The sequence below is a fragment of the Acipenser ruthenus genome, chromosome 21 (assembly GCF_902713425.1).
Source record: "Acipenser ruthenus chromosome 21, fAciRut3.2 maternal haplotype, whole genome shotgun sequence".
Classification (NCBI taxonomy): domain Eukaryota; kingdom Metazoa; phylum Chordata; class Actinopteri; order Acipenseriformes; family Acipenseridae; genus Acipenser; species Acipenser ruthenus.
This window is the reverse complement of record NC_081209.1, coordinates 17,467,875-17,492,991: the sequence shown is the minus strand read 5'-3', so window position 1 is coordinate 17,492,991 and position 25,117 is coordinate 17,467,875. Positions and strand designations below refer to the sequence as shown.

Sequence of the window (25,117 nt, the reverse complement as noted above, 5' to 3'; positions counted from 1 at the left end):
TTTACTCCTGAGAAACTGTTGTGCTGTAATATAGTAATATTCTTTTATTTTCCTGGCAATTCAAAATATTCATGTTTGTTTAAATGTTGAAAGAATATTCAAACATGTAAAAACAGCTCTAATTTGTTATTACTATTAAACTCGCTTTTTAATTAATGACCTTAAAAATATATTTCTGTACCTCTTACTAGCACTTGAAACACTTTCATCTGTTGAAGATATTGTGTTCTTTAAACTGATAAAAACACCACAAGCAGACTTTCTTTAAATGTAATACTATAGATTCTTCAGCCCAGTTCTCAGTGGTAGGGTAGGTTGTGAATCAGACACTAACCTAGCCAAAGCTCTTGTGAGTCTGTCAGAGTCACCAGTCCAGGGGCTCCAGCAAGTGCTAATATCCAATTAGCATAATAAAGATCCTGAGGAGTAGAGGGGAAAGCAAACACCAGCGAGCCAGCATAAACACTCAGCTACACGGCCCCAAAACCACAGGCTGACCCGGACGAGCCCCCAGCAGACCACATCACAGCAGCCCTGTCATGATCTCATTCTCACAGGCAAGCTGCAGGAGCAGGGAGGGGTGTCTGTAGCACAGCAGTGGAAGTGTGCTGTTCATGGGGAACACCAAGGTGGAAACTGGCAGTTAAAAGTCTTAGTGTCATCACGCACATATATTTAACAAGCATGACCTCTACTGCCATGACAAATATCAACAGTATGTGCATATTATTATAGAAAAGAAATGTGTAATGTGTAATCACAATTTGATATGCAGGTCTCCAGATATATTAAAAAATGTAAGAGTGACATACAGACAGAAAGATAGACACCTCTATAAATCGCCAGAATCTGATACTCAATAACATGACAAGTGTTTCTCCGAATAATGGGAAATGAATTGTGACGTACGTATGTTCGACCGCCTCTCTATATCCCTTTTGCGGCAGGAGCATGCCTGCCTCTCAATTCAGTAAAGGGAGCTAAAACTACCTAACTACGATCTCCAAGCTATAGGGCGCATCCTGCACTCCGGGCGGAGTGCCTGTACCGGATGCGCCACTTGGGAGCACCCAAGCTGGAACTACCTGTAAGGAATGGGAACTTCTAAATCTAACAAATTGAAAAAACACAGATGAATTTCTCTAGTTCCTCCGGTTTGCAGCATCATCTTGAATTTGAATAAATGTTTTCTTCCTCCTCATAAATCAAAATAATTTAAAATCTGTTTTGGTTAAGGTGAATTTCAAGTAGTGTTGGTAAAGTTCAATGTTCTCTACTAAAATTATGGAATCTGTGACCATGTGACTTAATCCCAGCCTTACTGATAAGCAACCAAGTAAACGTGTGACTGATAATGATAGCAACGTGACATTTACGCAGCAGTTTCTGAAGTACCCCTAAACTGGTTACTGGCAGAACCTCCAAAACAGCAGCTGCTACGGCCAAATCAAAGCAGTTGGCATCTCTGTCTAGACTTGAACCCAGGTCCCCAGAGCAGCAAACAGGGTACTGGAATCATTGAGCCACTCACTCACCCTGCTGAATGCTGGCTCCTCTCCATCTGCTCAGTTTCATATAAGGAAGAAGCCTTTGCTTAAGTATTTATCTGGGGGAAAACAGAGGGTCAAGTAATATTAAATTCAATGAACTGTGTATTACAGAGTTAGGAATGCTGCCAGGACTGAGAACAAAATACAAAGAGTCTATGCACGGCAGAAAACATCTGGCCCATGATAAGATTACTAACTAACATGCGTCTTCATTAGAGAGAGAGCGCCACTGGCAGGCTTTTGAAGTCCTTTCTCTGCTCTACTAACTCTTACTAGGCAGGGTAAGGGCAATCAAAGGAGGCAGTCTTCCAGAAGACAATCAAAAGTATGACAAGAACATGCACTGGCAGTCAAAATGTAGGTGTCACTAGCCATAAAAATGAATGACTGGGGATGGGGCATGTATTGCCCCTTTTATCCTCCTCAGACTATTAATAGTGAATCACCTCTTTAAATATATGCTTATGTTAATGATCATGCCAACTCACTAGTGCAGTGGTGCCACAAAATGTTATATTTTTTTAGGACTGGAGACCAACCAGGGATGGGGCTTTTATCGCCCGGTTTTTCTCACAATGGTATATCTTGACAGTCACCATTGGAGAAACATGTTTTTAGTAAAATTAACAATTGTTCAACAGTTTTTCTGCATTGGTATTAAATTGATCAATTGATTTTTCATTAAAACAATTCTACATATTAAACGAGGAGAAAGGTATCTATTCAGAGATACCAAGATATTAAGTGAGAGTGGGAAAGTCTGTGTGATTAAGGTGCAACACCCAATTGTCTTGATCATTATATGCCTGATCGTTTTTTTTGTTGTTTTTTTTTTACTTTGTACAATATTTTGGACAGAATAATAATTACAGGAATTAGTTTAGAGCTGTGTTTTTTTTTTCTTCAAATTGTGTTTACATGCTTTTAAATAGGAGAACCAATTTCTGAAAACACAGGGATCACACATTTAACTGTGGATTTTACATTAGCAAAGTGTTTGAAGGCATACAGTGTTGTCCTTTAGTTGTATATTCAATGCGTTTTTATCTTTACAATTTATTGATCGAAGAAATAACGGATGTAAAACATTGTAATTTATGATTCAGTGTTTAAAGTTATGGATGGAGCAATAAAGGGTGTATTGATATTGGAAGCATCTCATGCTGCCTGTTTTTTGTGGATTACAATGTATTTAAAGAAATGTATTCTGGATAGATCCCCACAGATGCAACACCCCATTTAGATGTCCAGCATGCATTTACAGTAGATGGGGAACTGAAAATAGCTATAATTAAAGAGTTTCAGGGATGCTTCTACACACTATAATATAGTATTCAAGACTACTTGGACTTCTTAGTAGATCTGACAGATCAAACTCAACAATTCTCCTCTATAGAAGTGCTATGTTTCCAATCTCAATCTTATCATGTTTCAATATAAAACTGAGACTGCCGCTGGTTCCATCTGCAGTCTACAATCCAATCTGCAACATGTCTCATGGTTTGGTATAAATAAAATGTATAAATTCTGTAAATTCTCCAACCGATAATATTTCCCTGATAGTATTATCATTTCACAGCCTTTTTAAATGTCATTCAAAAAAAGGGCTATAATGTGATAAACTACATTTTATTTAAATATTTGTAACCTTTCAGGTCCTGTGTTTACTGTTGATTACGAGGACCCTCTGCATGAGTGGGCACTGGTTTCTCATGCTGATAAAGATTTTGGATGGTCATTAGTTATTACTTTATCAGAGTGAGATGGAGGGACTGCTGTCTGCCAATGGAAACAAACAGGACTGATTTCAAATGAATATCAACTTAGTCCAAGCGGGCCAATGGAAACGTGCCTCTCACGTGACTGATACTTCATTGACCCCCTGCTGGGGGCTGCTTTTTTTACAGTGTGTGTATGAGGGGCTCGGAATCTCCACTAGTCATGTTTAAAAACTTTAACACATTTGGAATTTTTGTAACCAATCAAAACATAGATTGCTAAAAAAAAACTAATTCAGCAGCAATGAGAGTAAAGTCAATTATAATGGAATAATTTATCAATTTACTCTACTATTAATTTACACACACAGTACTACAATGTGGATGAGACTACATGTAAATGAATATTTAATAAAGGCTTACATTGTACAAATCCTACTGTGGAAACACTACCGCTGACCTCTATTTAACACTGGGCAACTCTAAGAGATACACATCACGACTACAAAGGCATTGCAATTTACTGAGTGTAGCTCTGCAGAGTCCACAATACCGGCATTTCAAAAATATCCCGTTTGCAATGATACACATCATTAAGAATTAAAAACAGATTCCGGAGATGACAAAATCAAAACTTACTGGTCTGTGTAAAATTCCAAAAGACGCAGGGGGGGGAAGTATACTAGTGTCTTGGGCATACATGCATGTGATTTTAATAATAAGCAGATATTGTGCGTTTTCAGGAACAGTTTCAATCTGGTTTAAACCTAGGTAGGCTTCATTTAACTGGTTAGGGCCTACTTTGCTTGAAGCCATATCCATGTAACTCTTCTGTTTTAGATGCAATCAATTCAAATTGATGTCCACACATGTATTAGCAATAAAGAATACATCTTGGTAAGGGGAAGACTCTATTTAAGTAGATTTGTCTGTAGTGGATACATGATGGTTTCTTTGACTAATCCATAGTTTGTTAAATTGTACACTGTAAACCAGAACTGTAGTACTCAGTTTAATTTAGCTAATTTAGTAATGAACATTTGGTTGTGAATAACCCTAATTACCAACACACAAAACAATTGCAACTCAAATAACTTTACTGTAAAATAACTTTTACAGTAATAATAAATTCAACGTTTTCATTGCAGTTGTTACTATTTTACATGTGGCGAAGTTGGTTATGTTGACTATAATAACTATTATGTTCAATAATTAGTGGAAAATTTAGGAAAAAATCCTTTTAGTTTACCCTAGGATAGCTAAGGTAACAATTTATTGTACAATTGCACAGTTTATGTACAAACAATGTTCTCCTGAAGGTATAATAAAATATATATAATTATAATTTTACAACCTTACGAAAAAAAAAAAAGTTTTGTTAGAATGAAAATATAGCAGTGTCTGGAAATTTAAAAAATATATAATTCACACTCTTGTCTCACTTTTTTTTACAGCACTTTAAAAGACGGTGTGGTAAAATGGTCATAAAATGTTTGGCTGTGGGGTGTCATCTATGACAAAACCACTTGGTTGCAAAGGAGTTAAGCAGATCTTAATTAGCAAAATTGCAAAAGTGGGTCTACATAGGATTTGATACAGAAAAAATAAGAATGTGGCAATAGGCAAGTTCATTTCCACACATGTACACTGTGGTAGTTAAAGGTCTAAAGGTGAACTTCCATAGCAATTACTTCATGTTTGGCTGTCATTTGTAGGCAAAATTCCCATCTTACACTGTACACACTTGTCCTGTTCTCTTAACGATGGATAAAAGCACATTGCCAGCAGGCGCCACAACAGCTTCTCTTTCCAGCTCTACAATCATACCTCAAATCCTGCCAGCCATTCAACCCTGAACCTCTCTCAAGCAGAGACTGACAACTGTGCCATATCGTGTACTACTAGGTTGAGACCATTAAACTCATTTGTAACCCGAGTACTATACTGAAACCCAGACTGTGCAGTCTGACAGACATGAGAAGCTAGGATAGGACAAGAAATAAGTAATTTGTACTCGTTACACTGTGTTTGAAATGTGGCCTCTACATCTTTAAATTTACAAATTTGAATTAATGCTTGTTCACTTTCAGACTGTTAGGGTTGCAAGTACTGGGGTTGACCTTTATGTAGGAGGATATCAGAAGTGAGTGAGAATGAGAAATGTAAGTGAGACAGTTGCATTAACTTTTTTGCTGGGTACACCGCCTAACAGTGTTCTTATCCAATAAAGCTACTGAAGCCCACTTACTGTGTATCGACAATTACTATATAAGCCTTATACTAGTGCCTGCTGCACCACTTAGCCCAAGTTTGCTTTGTTTTTAAATAAAAAAAAAAAAAAAAAAAAAGTTTCCAGACATTATTTCATGAGTGGGTGCCCAGGACTGACACTGGCCGACTATCAGACCTCATTGTCAGCACCCGAAGGGTAAACACCTCTAATAAAACTCTGCTCCCTTCTCTTTCACTCCCAAATTCTTCGTTAATTATTAGCACCAGACCATGCACAAACTGCCAAAATAGGAGGCTGTGTGGTCCAGTGGTTAAAGAAAAGGGCTAGTAACCAGAAGGTCCCCGGTTCAAATCCCGGCTCAGCCACTGACTCATTCTGTGACCCTGAGCAAGTCACTTAACCTCCTTGTGCTCCGTCTTTCGGGTGAGATGTAATTGTAAGTGACTCTGCAGTTGATGCATAGTTCACACACCCGAGTCACTGTAAGTCGCCTTGGATAAAGGCGTCTGCTAAATAAACAAATAATAAAAAATAACAAGTGGAAAACTAAATGCAGCAAAACAGTCCCTGGTACACTGTGTGGGAGGGTTGTGGCTGTCATTTCTACAGGCCTGCTTTCTAAACTGGAAAGGATCCAGCATTTAAGGGCAAGAAGGTTGTTTCAAGACTGCGACACAGGAATAGAAAGCATTTTGAGATGTTTACAGATCTATACTCAGGAAACAAGTCTGCCACACCTCTAAATATAAAACCAGAGCTCTCAGTATCATGACCGGCTTCTGTATTATGCACGTGACATACTGTGACATGCATGAACAAAAAGCACCTCCCTGTTATGCCAGATTTGGATAATCTCAATAACTTGCTGTAAAGAATGTCCTTGGTAAGTTTCTTCACAACTGAAGAAGCAGTGCGACACACAAATGGATTGGCACATCCATATATTCCAAGATTCTAACACATTCAATAACCTGCCCTAACCACAAGTCATCACAATTTGATATGGTTTTCTAAATATATGTATAGTACAGTACAATATCTCATATCCAACTCACTGTGGACTGGGGTGTAGGATATGTGAAAATGTCGGATCTGCAAACATCTGAAAATGACACTTACACATGCACAAATAGGTTACTGGACAAAAATAAAGCACAAACTGCTTTAAACATGGGGAAATGCTTTACTTTAAAAGCAAGCGAACATAAACAAGATTTAGAATATATTGCTATGTGGTTTACAATATAAAACAAGAACCCTTCTCCAAGCTCTGTTTACAGGATCTCTTTTTGCAGCCATGTTAACCAATGATTGGACAAGCATTAGTTGTGCTGGGTCTGCCTCCACTGATTCTTATGTTGCAGAGAGTTTCTCACCTTGGATACACAGCTGTCGTATTCTGTGACGTTGAAGCATAGTGTTTAACTGTTTGGCTTTATCGCTCAGAATTGGACCAGATATTGGGATCCCTTCGTTTGTCCTTTGTACAAACCTGATAAAAACTGCCATGTCCAGTTGATCATCTTAAGCACCTTGCATTATTTTTCTCTGTTTGCAAGCACTGAATGATTCTTTTGATCCCACACATGATTTTAGATTTGGTTCTGCCGCCTTAATATCTGTCACAGTACTTTTGCCTATCCCAAAATCAGCTGCTATCGTTTCCCTAGTTTCTCCCTTTTCAAGTCTTGAGAGGATTTCCAATTCTTGTTGGATTGTTAAAACAACATGCTTTCTTTTTGTTGCCATCGCGGATGCTGCACATGCTGCCTACGCCATTACCCCTGTACTAAGCGTGGGCAGTTAATTGGTCAGGGTGGTTATGTGATGGTCAGATGTGAGACATTCCACTGTACTTGTAACATATGAATGGATGGGTGCTTCTAGCAGGGATATGCATCCCACTTAGGGGGAAAAAATATCCAATGTAGTGTGAATTATCAGAGATTACATGTTAGTTTTGATCTGGTAATGCCTGATGCAAAGGGTATCATTGCTGTTATATGTCAGGTTTATTTGTGCCAAATCTTGCTTTACACTCCCAAAGGTCATTTAAACAAGCATCCTAGCATCCTCCAGTTTGAAAACTCTATGCCTCAGTGTAACTCAGTGACGCAAATAAGCATGTTCCTGCTACATTTCAATTGCATTACCTACAACCCCTTTAATCATAATTTATAAAGTACAATTTATAGTGATCCAAGTAGAAAAATGCTCAGGGAGACACCTACAGCGCTGGCCTTTGTTCACCAGAGGCTGGTAGCTCGCTGACATCTGCTCTCAGGTTCCTGGGTGTAAAAGTGGAAGCTAGCTCGGTCGTGGGATCGGAGGACACCCACTGAACCTTCAGTTCTCCTGAGCTGTGTGGGGAATTGCTGCAGTGAGGGGAAACAATAACTGGACACTCTAAATATGGCAGGAAAATGGGTTTCATTTTCATTCATATGTGTTTTCTCAATTAAATTACAGACTGGAGAATACAGCCCTTTAATTTCTTCTACATTTTGCCTCAATATTCAGATAAACTCAGCTGCGGCATTGACTTCCCAGAAACTATTCGAAAATGTCCAGTACAACTGTTTTGTGTGAATAAAGAGAGCTGCAGACAATACCTTAAACAACTTTCAGAACCGACGCCAATCCCCAGCCATATCAGCAAGGCACCAAAAGAGCGCAGCAGATCAAAGCCATCAGCAAGTCCCATTAATAACCCTGAGCCCCCAGGAACAGTCTGCAGCACTCAGCCACAGTGATTGCTCATGCAGATGGCATAATTTCCAAGAGGGCATGCCTCTCTCTTACTGCAGTGTGGAGATTGCTGAGCTCTTTGCATTCAGACAGCAGCTCCCCTACACTAGGCTGTGAGCCAGGAAAGATCTCAACACCCATCATCACCAAGGCTGGCATCAAAGGGGACTCTGGCCTCTTTACTGAGTATATTTGAAATATCCAGGGTCTGTAATGCTGCTGTGGCAAATGAAAAACAACAGCTATGAGGAGACCCTTTTGTGGAATTTTAAGATCAGTTCTAGTAGCCTAGTGAAAAAATTCATAGCAAAATAAGTACAGCACCTACTGTATTTGCAGTGATTAAGATGTGATACAGTCTTCAATAAGTTAGGTACCATAATAGTTAATGGATACATAATGAATGTTCACAGAGTTCTGGAGTTTTTCCATGAATGAGGATATGATATGAATTCACAAGTGACCCTTACTTATTGTTTTGTCCATATATGCATTTATGGAACCCAGGCATTTCTTTTAAATTTACTATAGCTGTTCAATGAAAATTGAAAGTATCACATCATTCCAAGTATTAACACTGTTATATAAACAGAGAGCTCCATGAATGTTCAAGAGTGCTGTTGTTATTTCCCTCATGAGGACAGTATGTTTAAACCTTTATTTAACAGGAAAATCAAGTTCAGCATCAACTTAAATTGTGGTGCAATTTGGTGTGCGATTCGCCTGGTCATACTGTCGTTGGATTTGATAGATTCCAAAATGGGATCCGGTAAGAAAAATATTAACTCACTCCAAATATGAAAAAGTTCTTTGATGCTAGCGAGGACTAATGTTGTGATACTTGCATACATTTTCATTGAACAGATCATTTTGAAAAAGGAATGCCTGGGTACCATAAAAACATAAAAATGGACAAAACTGGATGAAAGGGTTCATATTCCACAGATTCAAAACTGTCTTATTGTGTATCTCGAGAGGGGATACAAACTTCATACAGTAGACATTTCCAAATGCATTAGCTTGCAGTTTATACAACTCTAGTGTGCTGCATTCTGTAAACAATATCCAAATACATCTGACACATGCCACAACATATGGAATATACCAAAGCTATATTCCATACCATTGCAAAACTAGACTAGTCATTATCCAAATTCACTGCATTCTAATTTGATGCACTTGCTAAAACTGAACTATAAATAGTAACAGCAAAGGCAATTATGTTATGTACGGGCAGCAGTGTGGAGTAGTGGTTAGGGCTCTGGACTCTTGACCGGAGGGTCGTGGGTTCAATCCCAGGTGGGTGACACTGCTGCTGTACCCTTGAGCAAGGTGCTTTACCTAGATTGCTCCAGTAAAAACCCAACTGTATAAATGGGTAATTGTATGTAAAAAATAATGTAAGTCGCCCTGGATAAGGGCGTCTGCTAAGAAATAAATAATAATAATAATAATAATAATAATTATGTCAAATGACATGATGTAAAAGCACTAGAGGAGAGGTATGTGTCCTTGTGTGTTTCAGGGATGCAGGGACAGCACTTGTAAAAATAGGATTCTCTCAGCATCAGAATTCTAATTGCTTGGAAACACTCAGCAAGCAGACTCATATTCTAGATACGGAGCGTCCAGATGATTCAAGTATTCAATTCAGCATACTAAAAATATGTAAACAAAGCAAGGCATTTGTAATAGATTACTTCTCTAAAATGAAAGGGGTGCTAACCACATGTTCTTAATTTATATGTTTAATATCATATTATGTGTGTTCTCTATGATCATTGCAGTTTCTGCTTAGATCAGTATTTACCAGGCTTAATAACCAATGTCATCAACAACAGGGTCTGTGTCTGAAAACACTCCTAAAAGGGGAATTTTTGAGGGAAGACATTACAGCTGTATACCCATAATGGTCATTATTAAAACCACTTCAGAAATTCACCAATTCCAGAGGTTGAAAAAGGGTTAGTACACAATCCTGTGACACAATTGAACAGGAACAGCACAGGAATGCCAGAGAAGACACATAACAGAACACTGAATAGATAAGAAAAGGTAGATGCTCTAAAGCAGGGGTGCACAGTTCCAGTCTCATGGGTATTATTACATAACTAAGTGAGTAAATAAGGAGGTTCATTTGGTTCAAACAAGTACATTTCAGGTACAGGTGGAACAGAGAAAGGACTAAATTGTGCACCCTTGGTAAACATTATCCCTTTAACAATCCTAAGTCCAACAAGCGACATGTGGGTCCAGCTCACTCACCACAGTTGTGATGTGGTTGCGTCGGAGGTTGAGTTCAATCAATGAGTTCAGTCCTTTCAGCTCCTCCACACACACAATGTTATTTCCAGCCAGGTTCAGCACTCGTAGCTCCAATAGGTGAGACAGGTTCTCCATTTTATAGATCTACAAAAGATACCAGTGCAAGTGAATGGGAGATCTATGCTGGAGTTTGTGCTGCAGCATATTGATACTTGACTTGATCCTACATCCTTACCAGAGCTGGAACAGCGGACCCGAAACCACAGTGGGTCACGAAACTAAAGATGCAACCAACTAAGCTGAAAAGGGGATGCAAATGTCAAATACAAAGTTTGGACAGGGAGGTTTAAAGCATGTATCTTGAAAGTTACTGTAGTAGAACCTGGTTACAGTCACCTGAACTCAGAGGTCATCAGCCAGTAACCCCGTAGGATTTTGTGTTTTTACCTTGAATAAGCAGCCACAAACAACCACAATCTATGCAACAGGGTTCCAATATCACAGGGCCCTATTCACAAAGCTTGAAAATAAATAATGGGTTATTTTTTATTGTTATTATACAAAATGTATTAATTTTCATATATATATTGTGACAAAGCACAACTCACTCGGGTTCGTTGCCCCTTTAAAAATACGACCCAGAACAATGAAATGGATTTTTAAGCGCTGGTGCGCTATTTTTAATAAACACAAAAATCAAACACACAAAACCAAATAAACACCTAGCTCTTATCGAGCACTAACTACACACACAGGAACCTAACTAACACAGGACGGCTAAGCCGTTTCCCTGCCCCAAAACTTAATTAAACCACACAGGTTTGACACAGCACTTACTTCTGTCTGACTGCTTGGAGACAGAGCACACTATCTGCCTCCTTCCATACAACAGCCTAGAACAGACTGGCTGCTCTCTTTAAATACCCTGCACCTGGCTCTGATTTACAATGATCACCAGGTGCAGGGGATAATTAAATAATAAAACAAAACAATTACATCAACCAATGTGCATTTGCACATGTTTTCTGCAGGGAGGATTTAACCCCCTCCCTGCTGTCTCACAATATATATATATATATACAGTGTCTTGCGAAAGTATTCGGCCCCCTTGAACTTTGCGACCTTTTGCCACATTTCAGGCTTCAAACATAAAGATATGAAACTGTAATTTTTTGTGAAGAATCAACAACAAGTGGGACACAATCATGAAGTGGAACGAAATTTATTGGATATTTCAAACTTTTTTAACAAATAAACAACTGAAAAATTGGGCGTGCAAAATTATTCAGCCCCTTTACTTTCAGTGCAGCAAACTCTCTCCAGAAGTTCAGTGAGGATCTCTGAATGATCCAATGTTGACCTAAATGACTAATGATGATAAATAGAATTCACCTGTGTGTAATCAAGTCTCCGTATAAATGCACCTGCACTGTGATAGTCTCAGAGGTCCGTTTAAAGCGCAGAGAGCATCATGAAGAACAAGGAACACACCAGGCAGGTCCGAGATACTGTTGTGGAGAAGTTTAAAGCCGGATTTGGATACAAAAAGATTTCCCAAGCTTTAAACATCCCAAGGAGCACTGTGCAAGCGATAATATTGAAATGGAAGGAGTATCAGACCACTGCAAATCTACCAAGACCTGGCCGTCCCTCTAAACTTTCAGCTCATACAAGGAGAAGACTGATCAGAGATGCAGCCAAGAGGCCCATGATCACTCTGGATGAACTGCAGAGATCTACAGCTGAGGTGGGAGACTCTGTCCATAGGACAACAATCAGTCGTATACTGCACAAATCTGGCCTTTATGGAAGAGTGACAAGAAGAAAGACATTTCTTAAAGATATCCATAAAAAGTGTTGTTTACAGTTTGCCACAAGCCACCTGGGAGACACACCAAACATGTGGAAGAAGGTGCTCTGGTCAGATGAAACCAAAATTGAACTTTTTGGCAACAATGCAAAACGTTATGTTTGGCATAAAAGCAACACAGCTCATCACCCTGAACACACCATCCCCACTGTCAAACATGGTGGTGGCAGCATCATGGTTTGGGCCTGCTTTTCTTCAGCAGGGACAGGGAAGATGGTTAAAATCGATGGGAAGATGGATGGAGCCAAATACAGGACCATTCTGGAAGAAAACCTGATGGAGTCTGCAAAAGACCTGAGACTGGGACGGAGATTTGTCTTCCAACAAGACAATGATCCAAAACATAAAGCAAAATCTACAATGGAATGGTTCACAAATAAACATATCCAGGTGTTAGAATGGCCAAGTCAAGTCCAGACCTGAATCCAATTGAGAATCTGTGGAAAGAACTGAAAACTGCTGTTCACAAATGCTCTCCATCCAACCTCACTGAGCTCGAGCTGTTTTGCAAGGAGGAATGGGCAAAAATTTCAGTCTCTCGATGTGCAAAACTGATAGAGACATACCCCAAGCGACTTACAGCTGTAATTGCAGCAAAAGGTGGCGCTACAAAGTATTAACTTAAGGGGGCTGAATAATTTTGCACGCCCAATTTTTCAGTTTTTTATTTGTTAAAAAAGTTTGAAATATCCAATAAATTTCGTTCCACTTCATGATTGTGTCCCACTTGTTGTTGATTCTTCACAAAAAATTACAGTTTCATATCTTTATGTTTGAAGCCTGAAATGTGGCAAAAGGTCGCAAAGTTCAAGGGGGCCGAATACTTTCGCAAGGCACTGTATATATATATATATATATATATATATATATATATATATATATATATATATATAATCACCAGTACATTGAGTTAGTTAGTATAGTTGGTCTTAACCTCCAGATTTGATAAATATTCTTCTACTAGGGCCTGAATGGCACAGAATTAATGTATAGTTTTAAATTTTAAGGTCAATCATTTCTATAGGTAGTATTTCTGCAAATGCTTCCAGCCACTCTCATTCAGAGGGAGGTTTGTCAGACAGACAAGTCTCCTTCATAGCAGAAAACCATGCAATATTAAGGATTGTGATTTTTTTTTTTTTTTTTATATTTCCATATAATCTGAACAACTGTATCAATGGACCCTTTATTACTACCTTCTTTATAATCTTAACAACATGATTTATTATGGCGTCCCAGAAACAAGAAATTAATGGGCATTAGCAGAGAAATTAATGGCCACTGCAAATCTTGGGTTATTAAAAAAAATATTAAGTCAGTTTTGATAGATTCAATATAAAGTTTTGTATGCATGAATATCTAATTGCATTCATCCATCAAAAACAGCCTTTAAAAACATCTTGTGAATGAATGTATTGTAAACAGCTTACTCACAGCGTGTATAAAGTGTTTGCGTTACCGTATCATTAACTGATGGCTTTCAGATGTTAGCAGACATTTTCGACTACACTAGAGCAGTCACTAGGTCTTTTATACTATAAAACATCATTCTGATGAAGGCACTTGTATACTTTTCTTGTAAGTTATAGCCTATATATTTTCTAATAAACTGGCTCTGGAAAAACAATGACAATGTTTTATAGTTTCCTGTTAGTAATCCGAGTCAAACATTAGCTAATTCTGCAGTGAAAAACACCAGAAATACAGTGAGTGAAACTTGTGTTGGAACCAAAGCAACAGATGAGGTGGAACTAAAACACAGTTCCAGTATCTATTTTCAAAGTTTATGAAATCCACGCCAGTGCTTGTGGTGATACTTGATCAACGTTGAAATACAAATATGTATACCTGCCAAGTCTCACGATTTCGTCGATATAGAGGGTGAATCTCACGTCTCCAGATGAGACTCAAAAAACACCCGATAATTTAGACTGGCAATTATAATGCATTATTACCCCCCCCCCCCCCCCCCCCCCCTGCTCGCTCAATCACTCGCTTTACATGGGAAACAGTAAAAAAAAAAAAAAAAAAAAGAGGTATGCATACATTTCAATATATGCATGAATATGCAGGTCCCCATTTATTTCATGAGCAACTTCCATTATTGTCTATTTGAAAAAGCCATAAAATAAATAAAATGTATAACACTTTCCAATTACAAAGCCATGCAAATTACATACAAAACCCAGTAACAATACACAAATAAAATAAAATGCTAACTTTCCACTTCCTATCATCTGATAGTACTGTTTCCTGTAAATTAAAAAATAAATATTCTGCAAGACAGCTGTCAATTCTTTATACCTGAAATAACTACTTTTGATGCTAAACAGTGCCTGCATTCTTCCAAAGTATTTCATTCATTACTAAACCATTGTAGCTCGCTGTGAGCATTAGAGACTCCATATAAAAACTTACTTAAAGCTGGGACAAAATATTGAAATACTCAAAAGATGTATATTAGGTGGAAACCAGACCATGTTCATATTTGTTCATACAAATCACTGTATATTATAGAGAAAAGTCTAACATGCAAAGGAAACCAATGCATTAATGACTTCTGAAATAACAGTCTACTGCACAGAAGAGTGGATCTCTCCTTTGCCTTATAGGTAGTGTGATGCGGTACCAGCTTTATTTTACTGTAATATGATATGAAGTATACTCTTTTAGCAAATTCAAAATTAAAGAATATTTGAATACTTATTTAAATTTTGAAAGAATATTTGAACATGAAAAACCCATGTTCGTCCCATCACTATTTTTATTCATACTTTACTATCAACTAAAGTCACTAACTAGTTTAATGAAAAATCAGATTCAACTACTGTAATATAAAAGGTATATGTATTTGTACAGAGCAGTGAGTGGTTACTGATTTGCACCAACCGTTATAGCTGAGTGGAAATGAAATATCTGATGGCCTCATGCCAGCTCCTAACAAACACACACTCTCATTTTAAATTAACAAAAATAATCCATTTCTACAAATTAAAAAAAAAAAAAGCCACAATAGACAGATTGTAGTCGTTGCCAACTGTGTAAATGACAGAGCAGCATTCCATTTCATTACACCATTTATATACATATTGTAAGATAGCGGGTTGTGTGAGACAGCAGGGAGGGGGTTAAAAACCTCCCTGAAGAAAAAATGGCACCTTTTTGTATTGTTTAATTGTATTGCTTTTCTGTTAATTAGTTTTTGTTAATTGTTTTATTATGTATTATCCCCTGCACCCGGGGGTGATTAAAAATTAGAACCGGGTGCAGGGTATTTAAGACGTGTAGCCAGGCTGCACGAGGCTGCTGAGTAGAAGGAGGCAGAAGGAAGGTGCTCTGCTTCCGAGCAGTCCTAAAAGTAAGTGCTGGAGATTTGAATAGTTTGTTTTTGTGTGTGACAGGTAAACGGCTTAGCCGTCCTGCAAGTTAGCCTGGGAAATACCTGTTTAGTAAGCGCTCCAAACAGAGTTAGGTTTTGTTTTGTATTTTGTTTATTTTTGTGTTTATTAAAATATAGTGCAACCGCGCTTAAAAAAAAACTCAATTTCTGACGTGTTGGGTCTATTTTTAAAGGGGCAACGAACCCGAGTGGGTCCAATTTGTTACAATATAAACACTTCGCAATTTCTATTTAAGGTTCAGCGTTCTGGGATTCGAATGACAACTTGGTCTGGCTTGGCGCCTGCTGCTCCAGCTGGACTCACAGTGTGAGTAAAAACTCTACACAGTTTACCTTGCGCTCAGCCACAATAGCTCGCCTCGCCGTTATTAGGAAACCTGCAGATCTGACGGCCACAGACAGGACAGCACCATCACTGATTACAGCAGAACACACCTCATGGTCACTTTTCAAACCTCACTTCAGAAATACATTTTGTAGGAGTCTTTTCAAGGTGAAAAGACTCCACATCCGCATTCCAGGTTCTCCTACTTAACAGCACTACACTATCACTGATCAAAGAGAGAACAGAGAGTCTACAGAAAGAGGGTGGTGAGTTTGGAGACAATTTGGCAGGTTTTAAAAACACAGTGTATGTAGCAATACTACACTTTAGTGGGCAAAAAGAAAGTTCCTAGTATGAGTCACCTCCCCATTAGAACCTAGATTAGCAGGAACTCTTAACAGTGTTCTCATCAACAAAGACATAAATATACATCTTAATTCCTAATAGAAATCCCAACAGTAAAAATGGAAGCAACAAACTTGAACTAAAAAATGTAGTTTAAAAAAATGTCCAGTCCAGCGACTCAAGTCAAGAGCAGTTATCTAAAACAGATATCTTAAATAGAGATATTAAAAAGCATGCCTTAGATCCTGTGCAGATGGAAAAACAGTGACCAAGCAAGTGCAACACTATCTGAAAATATTGATATTAAAACAGAGGTTTCTTTAACCAAGTGTAATGCAGTATTATAGATCATGTTTTAAAATAAACATGCAATAACATGTATTTCTTTTAAAACTTGACATTTGAGAGATTATATCAGAAATGGAAGTACACTTTTTTAAGCTTTCTTTTGTAGAAACATAACTGCAACGCATTAAAGGCTGGTTCATACTGAAGCATTGCAACTACAGGGATCAGGAGATTGTCATGTAAAGTGACTCTGGCTACACGTGGGTCACCAGACAGATGCACAACTATAGAGACTATAGAGTGATAGCTACACATTTGTCCAGCTTATAAAGTATTAAATTATATTATAATGTGTAGAATTGATTTGTTTCATGCTTTCAGTTACATGTAGCCCTGTAATAACCAATGTAATGTTGTTTCCTACACATGTGGGTGTTTTAATAGTAATGTCTATACATCTATGGATTGTTAGAAGAGCACATACACTAGCGAACACATTTCAGCTTTAAGAAATGATCTACTTTGAGGCAATATTCCCTTTACTAAATCTGATTATTATTATTATTATTAAATATATTATTTGAGTTATATGATCCTTTCTATCACATAAAATATTGTTGGATAAGCTATACAGATTATAACGTCATTGGTATTGTTTACATGTTAATCTATAAGTTAAGAAACTAGCCTTGTGTTTCTTTTATTGCAAAAACATGTATTGTACACTTTTAAAATGCATGTATATTAATTGTATTTATGTAATTATTTAATAAATGACTATTCATTGAAAAATACAAAATAAACAATAACAAGCAAAGCAGTTTCAATGGTCAAGCTGTAAAGTAGGCCAGATCTCACGTGTGCTTATTTAGTCAAGCTCTATATGCAGCTGCATGTTATATTAACTGGTGAAAACTAGGGGAGAATAGCACACATTTCATCTGAGGATTCTGATAAATGATGCTTATATAACTATTTTTTAGAAAGCACACTTTCACCTCTCACTGACAAACAAAAACAGAAAAGGAGTAAGCCAAATTAGTACCCAGATTCAAAATGTAATTCAAAACGAGTATATTTTATTACACGAAACCAGGAGTCTGCTACAACACGTGAAACTAACATTGCGTGCAAGACAGGTTACGGAATCGTTTTGTTAGATATGACACCTTTAAAATCAATACAGAGCCTCATAGCCAGCTAATATACAGTGCCTTGCGAAAGTATTCGGCCCCCTTGAACTTTGCGACCTTTTGCCACATTTCAGGCTTCAAACATAAAGATATGAAACTGTAATTTTTTGTGAAGAATCAACAACAAGTGGGACACAATCATGAAGTGGAACAAAATTTATTGGATATTTCAAACTTTTTTAACAAATAAAAAACTGAAAAATTGGGCGTGCAAAATTATTCAGCCCCCTTAAGTTAATACTTTGTAGCGCCACCTTTTGCTGCGATAACAGCTGTAAGTCGCTTGGGGTATGTCTCTATCAGTTTTGCACATCGAGAGACTGAAATTTTTGCCCATTCCTCCTTGCAAAACAGCTCGAGCTCAGTGAGGTTGGATGGAGAGCATTTGTGAACAGCAGTTTTCAGTTCTTTCCACAGATTCTCGATTGGATTCAGGTCTGGACTTTGACTTGGCCATTCTAACACCTGGATATGTTTATTTGTGAACCATTCCATTGTAGATTTTGCTTTATGTTTTGGATCATTGTCTTGTTGGAAGACAAATCTCCATCCCAGTCTCAGGTCTTTTGCAGACTCCATCAGGTTTTCTTCCAGAATGGTCCTGTATTTGGCTCCATCCATCTTCCCATCGATTTTAACCATCTTCCCTGTCCCTGCTGAAGAAAAGCAGGCCCAAACCATGATGCTGCCACCACCATGTTTGACAGTGGGGATGGTGTGTTCAGGGTGATGAGCTGTGTTGCTTTTATGCCAAACATAACGTTTTGCATTGTTGCCAAAAAGTTCGATTTTGGTTTCATCTGACCAGAGCACCTTCTTCCACATGTTTGGTGTGTCTCCCAGGTGGCTTGTGGCAAACTGTAAACAACACTTTTTATGGATATCTTTAAGAAATGTCTTTCTTCTTGTCACTCTTCCATAAAGGCCAGATTTGTGCAGTATACGATTGATTGTTGTCCTATGGACAGAGTCTCCCACCTCAGCTGTAGATCTCTGCAGTTCATCCAGAGTGATCATGGGCCTCTTGGCTGCATCTCTGATCAGTCTTCTCCTTGTATGAGCTGAAAGTTTAGAGGGACGGCCAGGTCTTGGTAGATTTGCAGTGGTCTGATACTCCTTCCATTTCAATATTATCACTTGCACAGTGCTCCTTGGGATGTTTAAAGCTTGGGAAATCTTTTTGTATCCAAATCCGGCTTTAAACTTCTCCACAACAGTATCTCGGACCTGCCTGGTGTGTTCCTTGTTCTTCATGATGCTCTCTGTGCTTTAAACGGACCTCTGAGACTATCACAGTGCAGGTGCATTTATACAGAGACTTGATTACACACAGGTGGATTCTATTTATCATCATTAGTCATTTAGGTCAACATTGGATCATTCAGAGATCCTCACTGAACTTCTGGAGAGAGTTTGCTGCACTGAAAGTAAAGGGGCTGAATAATTTTGCACGCCCAATTTTTCAGTTTTTTATTTGTTAAAGTTTGAAATGTCCAATAAATTTCGTTCCACTTCATGATTGTGTCCCACTTGTTGTTGATTCTTCACAAAAAATTACAGTTTCATATCTTTATGTTTGAAGCCTGAAATGTGGCAAAAGGTCGCAAAGTTCAAGGGGGCCGAATACTTTCGCAAGGCACTGTATGTGCAGAGACAATATGCATAATCGGAAGCCTTTTAGCATGGCATTACGGAGACAAGTAGCTTTCTAGGAAGAGGAGATACAGAACCTCGAACAGACTAGCAAAAGTTTCAAACTAACATATTTCTGGATTCTACAGTCCATCAGATCCACTGACAAATAAACCTATACTACCACATCATATTACATGGAATGAAGAGGTCACCCTTTCTCAGAAGGAGTGATGGACCCTTGAGCAAGGTACTTTACCTAGATTGCTTCGGTAAAAATATCCAACTGTATAAATGGGTAATTGTATGTAAAAATAATAGGATATCTTGTAACAATTGTAAGTCGCCCTGGATAAGGGCGTCTGCTAAGAAATAAATAAATAAATCATGGAGTAGTTCAGTCTCCATGTCTCAAGTCTGTTAATTGGAGTGACCACCTTTTCTCTTAGGTGTGGGGAGAAGTTCAGTCTTCATGCCTGAAGCCTGTGCGGGACTGGAGAGTCCATCCTTTCTCTTAGGTGAGTAAGGAAGCAGTTCATTATCCTGTCTGAACAAGCGCTAAGCAGCAAACACCAAAACCAACTATCACCTGATTCAGAGCCAGGCCTCCACAGGTGAAAGGCTGGTACACCATAGCAATTGATTCATCCGTTTTAAAAAAGGGGGGTACTCGATTGATAGGGTACTCGGCTCAAAATGAGCTAGATTCAAATAGAAATACAAGTACAGAAACAAAGAATGCTAAGGGACAGAACTCATAACACGATAAGAGGCAGCCTAATCACATGCATAAAGATATTCATAGTTTCTACAAAATAATGCTGTACGTAAGAAAAATATTTAAAAGCCTTTCAGTTATATTCATTACGAATACATCTATTTTAATTATTGACAAGTTGCAAGAATAATCAAGGTAAATCATTTTCTAATTCAGTCAGCTGTTTCCATGTTCATTAAATAATTAGAAAGAATTCCATTTGTGCAGAAGACACAATTTTTAAGAGTAGTTGCTACTCATAGGATCCAATAGGGACATGACTTGTAATACTGATAAAATGACCCCACCAGAGCTTTCTGTGTTACAGAGGGAAAATATGTGGGTTTAGCAGGGATCCTATAACACAGCTAAATGAAGAGAGAAAACCAAGCACTTCCATACAAACATACTGATGTAGTGGATACATGGACTCCAGCTGAGACAAAGTGAAAATAAAGTCTGTAAAGCATAAAGAAAATAAGGAATAACCTAAGGACCAAAAAGGAACTAGTGAGGTAAGAAGATGCTTTTAAGCCTTGGGAATTATACTTGAGGCCCCTTACATGCAACTTTAAACAAAAATGGGAAAGGGCATTTTAAATATCCCTTTATGAATCACCCTCCAATTTATACTCCTTTAAATACAATAAAAAAGCATTTAATTAACAATGCAAACATTCCTGTAGGTTGACCTGTTCATAGGCAAATTCATTATACAAAAATTACAAAGTGGGCAGTTTAGAAAATGCTGGGACAGCAAAAGCGGTAGGTCATGTAAGGTCAAGTACCCACTCCCCCAAGGAAGAAAACTGCTTTAAAACAGAACTCGAAAATGAAAGGGATCCATTTGTATTAGATTAAAACTTACAGCTTTAGATATGTCAGCAACAAAAAGCATTTAAAAGCATTGTCGAGGCATTGTTTTGCTTACTGTCAGAGCGTGTATTTTATTTATTGACACTGGAGCACATTGAAAGAGTGGAAGCGCTCCAATCTGAAGATGAATGTGGCAGCAGTGCAGTGGTCTCTGGACCACAGAGACTGTGCTTGTGGGATGCGAATGAGTCACCCATGCATTGCTTCCTGAAGTTTATTTGGGTTAAGGTCAATCCAACTCGAAATGGTTTAGTGTGTTTATAGAAAACATGGGCAATATCTCAGAAAAAAAAAAAAAACTCTGCAGTAGTTGTTACCTCTTGATGGCAGCAAAATACACACGAACAAGGGATAGAACATTGCAGAGCTTATACAGTGTCTGTGCAATTTTTATTGTACTGTAGATCCAGTGTATTAAACTTTAAATGTAACGCTATGGTGTTTTTCTATTTGTGTTTCTACTGTATGTATTACACTTTGAATAAAATATATTCAGTTATTATGAAGCAAAATATGGTAACTGCCCTGATTTCACCAAGAACACCACATAAAAAGACAAGCTCTTGAAGCTCTGAATGCTCGGTTTAAAAAGAAAAAAAATGCGTGACTGTTGCATGTATTAAATACTTTTAAGAGCTTTGTGGAGGACAAATGCACTGTATTCATTCTGAAAGGGATTACAGTACCTGCTTATGACGAGACGTAAGATATGTAAATATAACATTAATTTTAGACCTGCAATATAACGTTTAAACATGCATTCTCTAGTCCAGTGGCAACACATTTGAGGCTGCTGGCCTTATACAGACTACAGTGTGTAAGAGATTTGTTGCAGATTAAAACACACGTTTACCGCGGTTTTCAGAGGAGGCAAACTGTTCCTCCCAATCTGGCTTAAAGCCTCATACTTTCATTGTCGCACATTTGTATATGTATCTTGAGAACACTAAGTTATTACTCATACTGTAAATCAGTAATTAGATACATTTCTGAATTCTGTATAAATCATTTCCTTACATAAACATTGAGGTCTTAAATAATGCCTGTCCAACTTTCATTAAACTAATCATTGCCATTTCTTATTCAATACTATCCTGAGTGACATATAGTGATGGTTTTGAATTTACAGCTGTTGATATCATGGTCATCAATGTTTTTATTACACTGATAGCTTTAATTTTGAATACAGCACATATGCCAGCTCCAACGTGGGTAAATGTACGTGGCTCCCCAAAGGGATTGCATTGCCCTGTATACATATAATTCACTAAAACAAATGTTGACAGGGCCTCTTTGGAAACAGGCATGTGTGTTCAAAGGGAAACACTGAACTAATCTTTTCAAAGAAATCAATCAAATAAAAGGCACAATTTCCCTGTTTACTTCATCTGACACAACTTTGCTCTTTAAAGCCAAAACGCACAGGGATTCTAAAAGCACTGCTGCCACCTACAGGCAGAGAGAGACAGACAGTACACCAGATTGGAAACTGCAATTTGTTTTACCACATCAAAAGAAGGGGACTTTATTGAAACATCCCACACAAACATTCCTCTTTCCCAAAATTATCACAGCTGGGGAATGGAAGGCTCAGTGACCTAGTGGTTAGAGCTGACGAACTAGAAAGGAGGCAGTAAGAACAAAAAGCCTATCAAACCCACTGGTCAGCTGAAAAGCTTGAGCTGCAACCTTCATTGCTTATGATATGCTTACGCAGCTAAACTCTCCATCTTGTCAACACGCTTAAGCTAATTTTATATCACACAAAACTTTATGTATGCAAAACACTCTTGTCTTCTTGGTATTTGGATAATGACATCACTGTTAAAATTCACATTTGATAGATAAGGATTTAAAACGAAATATCTACAACAAATATTCTTGCATTGCTACATTTCTTATTTTCTTTTATATTAAATTTGAATGTTGCAAAGAAAAAGCTACTTAATGGCACTGTACAAAACCACGCAGGTCCTGCAAATTTAGAACCTCAGGTACTCTATTCTCTAATAGTATTTTATTCTGAAAAAAATCAGTTAACTAAAATTTTGTATTTAAATAAACAACATTTAATAATGTCCTCATAACTTTTTTCTTCCGTTATAAAAATTCTAGTGGCTTGGTGCACAGGCAAGTGTATCGTGATTTTCGATGCTACAGCCCTGGGATGAGATTTTCAAAGTGTTTTCTCTTGTGGTAGTCTTCATAGCTGACAATGGCGGCATTTACCTGGACAAGTCATATATATATATATATATATATATATATATATATATATATATATATATATATATATATATATATATATATATGTATAGATATACATATACACACATATACAAGCCTGTTGTTATCTTTACTGGACCTACCAGCCATCAATTCCTTCGTTTAGCACAAGAGATGCACCGAGGAAAATATCAGTAGGAGAGATTTCATCTTGAAGCTAGCCACAGCGCTTCCTCAGAAACATTTCGATCAGAAAACTGCAAAGCTGCAGGCTGCAGCAGCTCAACCTGGATTCTGTTTTGCGAGTGACACACACGCAACATCAATCATGTTACTTTCATTTTAGATTAAAAACTACTTTTGTTTTTACAATTTTGTATGTAGATAAACCTGTTTACACACTAGTTTCTTTTGACATGTTTATTTTTTTATAGTTTTTCATTTTTTGAAGTAGTGCTTTATATTTGGCAAGTTAGAAAATAAACCCTTTCGGCTGTGCAGATGTTTCATATGATTGAATAAAACTTTTGAGTTGTATCCGATTGTTTGTCTTTCATTTTAATACTGATGATGTTTAAAATGTACTGTGATAATGACTGTCATTGGCAATTGTAGGTATGAGTATAACCGTGGCAGTTCTAGTGTTAAAGTAGTCCATAAATGCACATTGTGTGTGTTTGTGTGTGTGTGTGTGTGTGTGTGTTTTCTACAGCCTTTCTGCTGGAGATTACGTGAGATTAAGTCAGAAGAACTGGATCTTGACTGCTGAAATCTTGTGAGCCACAAGCATGATTCCTGCTCCGGTTTACATGGGTTTTTACAGCTATTTTTATTGTAAGAAAGCGATTGACCCTGCCCTTAAAGTCGCGCTGTCAAAAGGAGGTCCTTTTGCTTTTTCACGATGTATTCGCATGACAACAGTCACACAGTCATGACTGTAGAGTTGATTTTCAGGTGCATGTAAACCCAGCCAAAGAGTGAAATGCATGTGCACTGCTATAGGCCTATAACAAGTTGTGATTCATACAAAAATCAATGCAAGGTTATATTTATTTTAAACTCCAGCAAAAAGTGCTTGTAGCTAACAAAATAATACATAGATTGAACCTGCTCTGCACTTCCATTGGCTATACAGGTTAGGTTTCACATGTCATAGCAAACATGTGTTTTCATTTTCAAACATGACATCTGGTACTACACTAGGTTAATCTCTCTTGAACTTCTTTGATCATTTCACCTGATCATTTGCCCCTGCTCTTCAACAGCTTCCTTCCTGTCATTAACCAACTAGCTGCTTCCTTGTTTGCAGCCAGTAAACTGTTTTAACCCCAAAGAAACAGGTGAAACAACCTAGGATGTGTTTTAGGAATAGACTTCCTGAATGAAAGGCAAGCAAACTGAGAACTTTCTTTTACTTGGTGTAGTATATGTATCAAACTGTACATTTGAGACCGATATAACAAATGGAAGAGCTACAACCACCTTAAATTGATATAGTTCTATTATTGTAGTTAAAGCCAAACACAGTCAAGAATAATTCATGAAATAAAAACAAAAAAACAAAAAGCCAGCTGAAATTATCCTGTCCATTTCAGTGGAGAGTTTATTCCAAGTGTATCCTCTAACAGCACAGGTATCTTTTCGAAACCTTCAAGCATAACAGATTTGTAACCCAGGTCTGAAGACCACAC

At 37.7% G+C, this 25,117-nt stretch overlaps 1 protein-coding gene and 1 long non-coding RNA gene across 3 annotated transcripts in view; one reads left to right on the top strand and one right to left on the bottom strand.

Annotated features, from left to right (window-relative positions):
- Positions 1-25,117, bottom strand: part of LOC117428309 (leucine-rich repeat-containing protein 49-like) — a 169,897-nt gene that overhangs the window by 108,713 nt on the left and 36,067 nt on the right. For both annotated transcript variants that reach the window (XM_058994887.1, XM_034047188.2), the window contains exon 8: positions 10,515-10,658. In XM_058994887.1, the coding sequence (XP_058850870.1) occupies positions 10,515-10,658 (144 nt within the window). The remainder of the gene's footprint in view (positions 1-10,514; positions 10,659-25,117) is intronic.
- LOC131699101 (uncharacterized) lies at positions 15,490-20,085 on the top strand. Its single transcript, XR_009308027.1, has 3 exons — positions 15,490-15,742; positions 16,021-16,091; positions 20,017-20,085. It is a non-coding gene; the product is annotated as an uncharacterized LOC131699101 (long non-coding RNA).